The sequence below is a fragment of the Oratosquilla oratoria genome, chromosome 28 (assembly GCF_046742065.1).
Source record: "Oratosquilla oratoria isolate Oo_2021 chromosome 28, ASM4674206v1, whole genome shotgun sequence".
In the NCBI taxonomy this organism is placed as follows: Eukaryota; Metazoa; Arthropoda; class Malacostraca; order Stomatopoda; family Squillidae; genus Oratosquilla; species Oratosquilla oratoria.
The window spans coordinates 31,638,782-31,649,480 of record NC_134804.1 but is presented as its reverse complement, the minus strand read 5'-3'; the positions used below and the strand labels follow the sequence as shown (position 1 = coordinate 31,649,480).

Here is a 10,699-nt window from a genome sequence, read left to right as displayed (position 1 = left end):
CGCATTACTACAGCGCCATGGTGGAGGACTATATGAAGGATGTTCTGCATTTCTAGTTACATGGTGTTTGACAATTAATGAATAGTTACCAGCAAGATAGAATATTGGTGTGTGTGTGTGTGTGTGTGTATATATATATATATCTATGTATATATATATATATATATATATATATATATATACATATATGTATATATATATATATATATTATATGTATATATACACACACACACACATATATATATATATATATATATATATATATATATATATATATATATATAATATATATATATGACGTTGCTTTACTCATAAAACTTATGTACACCATGCAAAAGTTGATCCACGCAAGTTCTCAGAACGTCAATATGATATTTTTTTGTCGAGTACGTGATATAGTTTCCTACGTAGATTAGCTTACAGTTTTTATTTTGTATCATGAAAATATCTGGGTCGCTAAAAAAATTACTTTTGACTGTACTGTTCACTGATGCAATCACTGTTCCTAAGGAAAGCCTCGGCTCGAATGATTCATTGGACTCGGAATGTATTTCCTTGGCGCGCAGACGCACAAGGGCACCAACCTTTCCGATAACACGAACTTTGTTACTAAATATTAATATCGTCAAGGCCTACTTAGAATATGAATATATATATATATATATATATATATATATATATATATATATATATATATATATATATAAATGTATAACCTAATCTTTAACCAATATTTTCTCTCACGTTAGTCAAATAGAAAATCCATTTTTCGTAATGAAAGCACAGTTGGATATTTAGGATGTTACATTCGTCCTAGTTTCTTAGTCTTCCATATAAATGTTCATATGTGTCATGCACAAGCAGTATCCTGTTCGTATTTCCTTCCCTTTTTCAATTACCACAGCTATTTTGACCCTCTAATTTGTATAAGAGTCAAATTGCCCAAGTCCATCTATTACAGAAGACACTGGGCAATTCCAACGCTATCCCACACTAACTATTCCTGAACAGCGACATATATTTCCTTCCTTGAGTGGACCTATGGTCCTGGTTATCTGGGATCCTTGGGTAAAGATAGACCTGGGGCAATAGACTGATTGAGTGCAGCCTGTATCTCTGAAATCATTTGCTCACGGCCATCCGTGCGTATGGCTTATTCATTTATTTGTTAATCTATTCATTACCTTCATATTAGCAGCATTTTCATTAGTGCCATATCTTATTAGAACCATAATGATTAATCGCTTTCTAGATAAAATAAGAAAAAACAACAACATACAAGCGCAATGCACTGAGCGCCTAGACGCAACAGCCCTTTGTCTTGTGTGTCGCTAATAATTGAAATTTATTAGTGTGTATTGCATATGTTATATATAACTATCATACCGTGAATTGTGCAGTCGAATTAGCTGTCATTGCAAAAGTTTCACGCAATTGTATATTTCTATTCTTTAAGAAGGCAGATTCAGTAATTTGAATTATGATGTACTGTATGGCTTATCTGACGTTTTTATGAATTATAATTTCTTGCAGTTTCAACTCGTTCATCTCTCCTCAATATGAAATGATGACACTATTGGAACAGTGGAAACAATAACACTGAACCATATAGGTTTCTCGTGGAATTTGGTGGTTACCATGTGAATGATTAATAAAAAAAATTCTACGAAGGAAGACATTGGGTAATCTACATATAACAAGCAAACAAAATGCGCGGGGAAAGAGGTAAGGCGACTTTCGAATTGACCAATGGAAAAGGAGCACCGAATGGGCAGAGAAAGGGGCGGGGATTTACTGAGACGTCACTATATAGACACCCACTCACCCCACAGTATTCCCCTCTACTCTCCTGCTCTCAAAGTCCTCTACTGCAAAGGGGAACATAAATAGTCGTCGCATGTGGTAGTTAATGGAGGTACTAAGCAAACCAAGGATTCGTTTCCATCGATTGCGCCAAGTAGCTGTTACATTAGTCAAAATACGACCAGTTCATAGGTAAGTAAGAAAGTTAATGATGAGAGTAGGAAACACAGGAGTCTTAGTCTGAGTTTATTCCTGACTAGTTTCGCAGGCATGTTATCTCAAGGCATACCTGCGCAACTAGTCAATAATAAACTCAGACTAAGACTCGTATGTATAATAGTAACAATTATATTGTTCAGCTATTCAGTCTTAGGAGATTTTGCACCCTCAGTTCCCGCCAATTTATTGTACTACAATAGTACAGGCCTGCATATGCAACAGAGCACAATCCTTTAGTTTAATGAACTTTGCAACCAGTGTCATTCAGAGCCAAGAATCTTAGATGTTTGTCGTTATATATATACATACATATATATATGTATATATGTATATGTATATATATATTTATATATTATATATATATATATATATGTATATGTATGTAATATATATATATATATATATATGTATGTATATATATATATATGTATATGTATATATATGTATATGTATATATATATATATGTATATGTATATATATGTATATATGTATTTGTATATATATGTATATACATATATATATATATATATATATGTATATATATGTATATATGTATATATATATGTATATAAATTATATATATATAATGTATATATATATATATATATATATAAATATAATATACCTATATATATATATGTATAATGTATATATATATATATATATATATATATATATATATATATATATATATATATATATATATATATATATATATGCACATGTAGAGATGTCTTTTCTTCTACTTAAACTAATCCAGCGACAATATTATGCTGTGGTTGGCGTCATGCTACTGTATTCGGTAGCAATAGACCGAACCAAGAGAGGCAACCGGTGCCAATTTCGTTAACACTGATGTTGATAACGCGGAATAAGTTTGCACAATTTTGATGAAGTGGAGATTAAAAAAATAAATAAAACGAAACCCAATTTTATCCTTTGTCTGGCTTCTCATATTCAGATTCCAATGATGTGACTCACATAGTAGATGTTTCCAGGGTTACGTCATATTACGTCACATGCAGAGCAAGCTGATTGGACAAGTTCGAATGACGTGAAACCTCGCGCGAGGAATAACGGGTTTTGATTGGCGCGCGCATCTCTCGTGGATTCCAGTGTTTGGCAGGAAGTTATACACATAGGCTACTGAACATGATTCATGAAGTAGTTTTTTGAAGTTAATGGTCATCTCCCTGCTGCTGGAAATCTTGTTTGGCGTAGGGGATGATCCCGATATGTTGGGTTCAAAAGCTTGACACAGGTAAGTCAAAAGGCAACTCTAAACATGGTGATTACGCGCTCACGCTTAAAAAAAAAAATAAAAAAACGCATACATGTTCTCGACCGCTAATTTAGCCATCCGATTTCGAGTCTCACCCAGGGTTGAAAAAACAAAACATTGATTCACTGCAAGTCGGCACTCCTACTCTAAGGGCAAAGAGTTCTGTGTGTGAGGTAACAGCGTTAGCCTACCCTTAAACAGGCCCTGCGGCCTTCCGGGCCATCAAGTGCGGCCTTCTGCGGCCTTTGATATACATATTATTTAAAAAATTATATTATCTATTATTTAAAAAGTATATTATTTATTATAAAAAGGAATAAGATAATTGAAAAAAATAATAATTTGTTCAGTGAGGCATCTATGTGGGACGATGAGTTGTAAGGTGGCCTTCATGCACAAAACGGTTCCCCACCCCTGGCCTAGACGATCAAGCTGATTGATCAAAAGCTGGACGCAATTGCTTGAAGAAAGCATGCTTGACCGTCTAAGAGCTGTTTTGACGATTGACTCAAGCGTTGACGGTGATTGATAGAAAGTTTGAATGACTCAAGCTCAATCACTGATGCTTGATCGTCTAGGGCAGTGGTTCTTAATCTGTGGGGAATTCCCCACCGGTGGGGAATGGCGGAGTTGCCAAGTGGGGAATGACCGGTCGGACAGAAGAACCTCTGTCTTTCTTTTTATTTTAATCGATGTGTTTTTGTTTCTTCTTGTTTGTTTCTGGTGTCTTCTTGTCACATTTCGTGAATTTGTAAATATACAAATTTGATTTTAACCCATGCAGTGTTTAGTAACTAAACACTACATGGGTTAAAATCGAATTTGTCAAAGACCGATGCTGTGGTGGGAAATGGAGAGTTGGCTCACTAAAAAGTGAGGAATTGGAGAAAAAAGGTTAAGAACCCCTGGTCTAGGGCATGATCAAGCATTGCGTCAGTCATTCGTAGGCTATGGAAGAAGAACGTGTGACAGAGCGTGAGTTCACAAGCCTCCTAATTGAATTATATAGGGATAACCCTGAACTTTGGAGAGTGAAAAGTAAATATTACTTTAATCGAAATAAAAAAAAAGTGCAGCACTACTAAAAAATAACGCGTGCTTTGCACACGTTGAAGCCAAACTTTACTGTTGAAGAACTAAAGAAAAAATAAATGTTTTAAGAACAAATTATAATCGGGAATACAAAGCGATCGAGAACAAAAAGAAGTCTAATAAAGTTCTTACAGTCTTCTGGTTCCTTTTCGCGCAGAACGTTGAGTAAATGCTCATGAGTGAAGCGGTCTTCTCTTTTTTTTACCACTCCTATGACCAGCGTCGTTTCCTCTTTTCTTGTTTTTTCCGCTTGAGGACAACTAGAGTCAAAGCAAGAAAAGCCAAATCTGTATTGGAAACCATTACGCAACACTTAATGAAAGACCTGCTTACTCAAACACTCAACTAAGACTGGTTTTTGATCAAACAGATTGAAGGTTTGCTTGATCATCTAGGGCAGGGGTTCTTCACCTTTTTTCTCCAATTCCCCACTTTTTAGTGAGCCAAGTTAGTCAACATTTGGATGTAATGTATTAAATTTTGAAGCACTATCGATTATTTGTGGGTGGAAACAAATTCACGAAATGTGTCAACAAGAAGACGCCAGAAACAAACAAAAACACATCGATTAAAAAAAAAAAAGACTGGTTCTTCTGTCCAACCGGTCATTCCCCACTTGGCAACTCCGCCATTCCCCACCAGTGGGGAATTCCCTACAGGTTAAGAACCACTGGTCTAGGGCCTGTTGTACGCTTCAGTCAACCGATTGACAGCAGAGCTTGATCAATCAGCTTGATCGTCTAGGGCCTGCTTTAGATCAGGTCATACATGAGCGGAATCTCTCTTACGGGAAGATAACTGTCGATCACGAGCCCAACACGTGGTCATCTCTCTCTCTCTCTCTCTCTCTCTCTCTCTCTCTCTCTCTCTCTCTCTCTCTCTCTCTCTCTCTCTCTCTCTCTCTCTCTCTCTTTTTTTTTTTTTTTTCATCTCCCCAAAACCGGTTCTGTCACTTGGAGCACGGAAACTTTCAAGTCTGTTCATCTTGAGTTTAATATTGTGGTTGTCTCCCACAAGCTTACGAACATTGTGGTTTGTGTATTGCTGCGTGATTTATTGCCCTCCTTGTGTGTATACGTCTATAGTTATATGCTGTTATCTTTATATATACACATACATACATTATATATATATGTGTATATATATATATATATATATATATATATATATATATATATATATATATATTACAAAGGATTACAAAGGAGGAGCATGCCGACAGAAGACCTTTTGGTCCATAATTAGGTCGGATGCGGAAAAAGATTATAATAATGATAAATAAATAAAAATTATAATAATATAAACAATAGATAAATGCATAGGTATAGTTAAATAATAAACATAGTAAATAATAAATTGACATAACTAATCATTAATGAAAATCAAGCAAAAATAATAAATAATAACAAAAGAATAAATAATATAAAATAAATGGCAGTCATTATAGCATCTTGCTTAGGTATTTATCTAAACGAACCTTAAAGCTTCGAAATGAACTACATTGCACTGCCTCTGCGGGAAGTTTGTTCCATTCATTAACTACACGGTTGGCGTAGTTGTTTCTACCCACTTCCAAAATAGATTTATTTCCTGGCAGTTTGAGACCATTATTTCTTGTCGGATTCTCATTCAGTGTGATTTTTTTTTTTTCACTTATGATGTCAATTCCCTTTAGAATCTTATAAGACCTGTATCAAGTCACCTCTGAGTCTACGCTATTTTAGGGAAAACAGATTCATATGCTTTAGTCGATTTTCGTATGATTTATTTTTGATATTTGGAATTAGTTTTATGGCTCGCCGTTGTACTTTTTTCCAATCTGTCAATATCTTTAACGGAAGCAGCATATTCCATATGTGGACGAACTAACGATTTATATAGCTTGTTAATGAGAGATGAACTTTTGAAGTCAAAAGATCGCGCATTCCTAGAATCTTGTTTGCTTTCTCAGAGGCAAAATTACACTGCTTAGATGATTTGAGATCGTTACTGATAATTACGCCGAGATCCTTTTCACTATCCACTTTTGTTAACGAATTTCCAAATAAGTTGTAATCGTACTTACTGTTATTTTTACCTATGTGTATAACCTTGCATTTACTTGTGTTAAATTTCATTAGCCACTTTTGAGAACACGGCTCTAATTTATCTAAATCTTGAATATGTGCGTTTGTGAATTCGACTGGTACATTATTCATAATGCAGTTCGTCACTTTCATTTTTGGTGTTGCTATTTCATGTCTGTCAATGTGTCCCGCAAATTATCAATTCTAGGTACCCGTTGTATCTAAATGGGTCTGCCTCTCTGAGCGTAACAAGTTAATGAAAGAGAAAAAAAAAAATCCTTTGCTTGAGTAACGTTGAGTGGTCCATCCGGTTGTCAAATGTGCAGCGTCGGTGTTATGTCGCCTCACTTTCAAACATCGTTCCAAATCTATAAATTATTTTTAATACTTTGTTCCCAAAGACGCAGGCCGAATGTCTTCTATATTTTCCGCATGAGGGGACGGAAAGGCGGGGGGCGGTCCTACAGGGGTGACTCTTCATCTCTCTCTCTCTCTCTCTCTCTCTCTCTCTCTCTCTCTCTCTCTCTCTCTCTCTCTCTCTCTCTCTCTCTCTCTCTCTCTCCAACAAATCTTCTCCTCACCGACCCCATACAGCACGCTCCTATTATTTCTTCCATTGTCCTTCAGTGCCCCATCTAACCCGCCCTCCACTTCCTGCCCCCCCTCATATCCGTTTATCCCTTCTTGGAACCGAACCAACCCGCACTTGTGCATCAACGTCGCCCTCGTCGATGTGACGTCACAATGTGGCGTCACAGATCACAGGTTTCTTCATGTTTGCAGCTTGAATAGTGAACACCCACGCCATCGCACCTCCCCACCCCTCTTGCTGGAAGGAGTCGGAGGGTGGGGGGGGGGAGAATCTCCTGAGGCGTGTTTTTCCCTTGCGGTCTTGGGTTAAAGGCGTTGTTCCTCATTGTCCTGTTAGGAATCCTCGAGGAGATACAAGAGGTTCGTTCGGAGAATACACAAATAGAAAAATAAAAGCGCCTGAATATATATTTTTTCACCCACAAATCCGCATGGGAATACTCCCTCCCCTCCCCCACAACTCTCTCTCCCACGTATTTCCCGTGATTTTTGTTTCACCTTTGACTTAACCCAAACTAACATAAACAACACAAACGACCAGTTCTGTAGACTCGCTCCCACGACCTATCTCTTGAACAACTCCAAGGACTTACACCAGGAGGTGCTGAACTGCTTAAAAGGGTTATCACACTGGGAGGAAAAATAGCCCAGTGTGATTATCCATTTAGATGACCAAACAGACAGGTGGCGGTCACTAGGAGACGATAAGGAACCGAATTCGGAAAATATATATAACTATGTCGATGATATTCGCGAATTGGGGAATTTTAGGTTTAAGGAACTAGACAAGGACTGGTTTACCAACAGTGGTTGATTAATAGAATAGACTTAGTAACCATGTAGTGATCGCAGAAAATCTTTTTTTAGAGAAGATTAGATAGATTTATGGATAGGGATGAGACGTGGTAAGGGACATGGAACTGCCTAGTGTAGACCTTATGGTCTCTCGCAGTCTCCTCCATTCTTATGTTCTTGTGTCATTGGCACTTCCCAATTAGGGACTTGGCGTGCGGGGAGGGTGGTGGTGGGGGTGGGGGGGGGCTCGCCATACCTTGTCCTCAGAGGCCTTTACCTCGCTTATCCGTTGTAAACCCATGGATGTCTATATGATAACTCGTCTCTGATGTGCTCTGGTGACGTAATCGGAAGCATGTTGGTCTCGCATTAGCTTAGTCGAGGGTTCGAGTCCCGCACCTTTCCCCGGTCACTAGCAGTGTTACCTGCCCCTAACAGCCCCGAATCACGTAGGGCAAAGGTGACTGCTTCGGCCGTGGCCCTTTCCTCCCATTGCAGTTCGCTTTTTTAAATGTTTTCCAAATCCTTTACATATTCATTATGTCTGTATCCTGGTCGACTTGATAGTTTCCTTTGTCTTATTTTCCTATCTAATACCATTTTCAATTGTCATCTCGATGATGAAAATGATAATACAAAATTGTGACAAAGAATAATGATAACGGTAACGATAAGTGATAAGTGTAATAACAATGACAATAATAGTAGTAGTAATAATAATAACAAGAAAATAACCCTTCAATGAGGCTCCTCCCGTCCTGAATAAAATCGTGTGATGTTGAACAGAACAGTCCTTGGAGGTCCGTCAGGATCGGAGGGTTTGTAGCGTCCATCGGGCAACCGACGAAGGATCAAAGGACGCTCATGAGTGGTTTTAGAGGAGTGGGGGGTGGGGGCCAGGGCTGTTGTGGTTGATTGCTCTCACCCCCCCCCCCGTTCTCTCTTTTTTCTCTCTTCTCTTTTCCCTCTATTTTCCTCTTCCTCTTTTCCCTCTCTTTTCCTCTCTCTTCCTTTCGCTCTCTATTTTCCTCTCCGGATCGAAGAGGAGACCATCAGATCTTTAAATGAACTCCCATAAGGTATCACTTTTTTTTTCTTTATTATTATTATTTTTTTTTAAGAAAGAAGATAAAAGGGTGGAGCGTTTGAAATTGAGCCAAAACGAAGTTACTTGGAAGAGGAAGACATGGTCTGACGGTGGATTTGTCAATGCGAGAAGGAATGGAACAGGGAAAAGAAAATCAAATGTAAGGGTTACGGGCTGTAGAGAGCGATAGTGAACTCATTGTTGTTGTATGGAAGCGATTTTGGTGGCCGTGGATAGTACCGTGGTAAAATGCCGTGTTAAACATTATGGGGATTAACTAACACAGCCCCTGGAACTCAAACCTTTGCTTGTGCAACGGGTAAAGGAATGACGCTACCGATTGCGTCGTGCAAGGCGTTTCAAACACATTGTGCAGAGTTGAAAGCGTCATGAAATTTACGTACAAGAAGAGGATACTTGTACTGGTTCGGGCACGTGGTAAGGATGGAGGAAAGTAGTTACGTCAGAAAATATTATGAATGATGACCACGGGGGAAAAAAAAGTGTTGCAAAACTTAGAATGCGATGGAAATACGGCATAAGGAAGTCAGCGGAATTTTGTGAAGGCGAGTCGCTGTGTTCGAAATATTTTACCCTATCATGCAATTAGGCTTTTGAGGCAGCAGGTAACAGTTACTGCTGGGAATTGGAAAGGAGTGCGGGGTTCGAACTCAAATCTAAGCGAATGCTTACGATTACGCCAGCAGCGCACTATGTATAGGAATAAACTTCCTGCACAGGTAGTGCAATGTAGTTCAGTTCGAAGCTTTAAGATGCTAAGCAAGATGCTGTAATGATTATAATTTATCTTATATTATTTGTTTTTGTTTTGTTATCATTTGTCTGTTTGATTTTCATTTATTATTAGTTATATGTCTATTATTATTTACTATTTACCTGTTTGTTTATTATTTAACTATACCTATGCATTTATTTATGTATTTTATTTGTTATTTACATTATTATATTTTTTATTTTATTATTATTATGATTTTTTTCGCATCCGACCTATATATGGACCAAAAGGTCTCCTGTCGGCGCTGCTCCGCCTTTGTAATCCTTTGTAACTTGTACGATATAGAGGAAGACAAGTCGATCGAGATTGGCGGAGTGCGATTTAACAAGCACTCGATTCTACTCAAGACTGCATAATTATACTAAATTTAACATATTTCACCATAAAATTATATTATATTAATAAAAATACACGACAGAAACCGAACTAATTAAGAGGAACAAAAGATTTAGTATTATTTTTGCCCATTTAGTATATTTCATAGGGTTGAGCTCCGAGGCGTGCATCAGACTATCAAAGACATATTCAATTTCCAATATGATTTTACTTTAATTCTTACCAACTGTAATGCTCAATTTATTTAATTTCATTTCACACGTATCGACTTTTCGCCGTGCGCCGTGTACGACACGACGTCGTACTCTTAAATAACCCTGGGTGTCTATGGACGTTTTCACATGTGGCCGTGGCCGTGACGTGTGAGAGCGTTCATAGACGCCCATAATTATTTGAGAGCACGACGTCGTGCCGTGGACGGCGTACGGTAAAAAGTCGATACGTGTGAAACGAGCCTCACTGTTTTCTCTTGGTTGTGTTTGTAGTCATGGTAAAGCCTTAACCCGACTTGTATATTTCACCACAAATATATTTGTCATTGAGTATTCTATATTATATGTAGGAAACTTCATTTTACTGTAAATACTGCACGAGATGGAATTGTCCCAACAACTCCAAGAGTTTTAAAAG

The 10,699-nt window shown here is 37.6% G+C and overlaps 1 protein-coding gene across 4 annotated transcripts in view; it reads left to right on the top strand.

Annotated features, from left to right (window-relative positions):
- The first annotated feature begins 1,895 nt into the window (after positions 1 to 1,895).
- LOC143040277 (cellular tumor antigen p53-like) overlaps positions 1,896 to 10,699 on the top strand; it is a 43,940-nt gene continuing 35,136 nt past the window's right edge. For all 4 annotated transcript variants that reach the window (XM_076211104.1, XM_076211098.1, XM_076211101.1 and 1 more), the window contains exon 1: positions 1,896 to 1,996. In XM_076211104.1, coding sequence (XP_076067219.1) covers positions 1,911 to 1,996 — 86 coding nt within the window. In that variant the 5' untranslated portion in view covers positions 1,896 to 1,910. The remainder of the gene's footprint in view (positions 1,997 to 10,699) is intronic.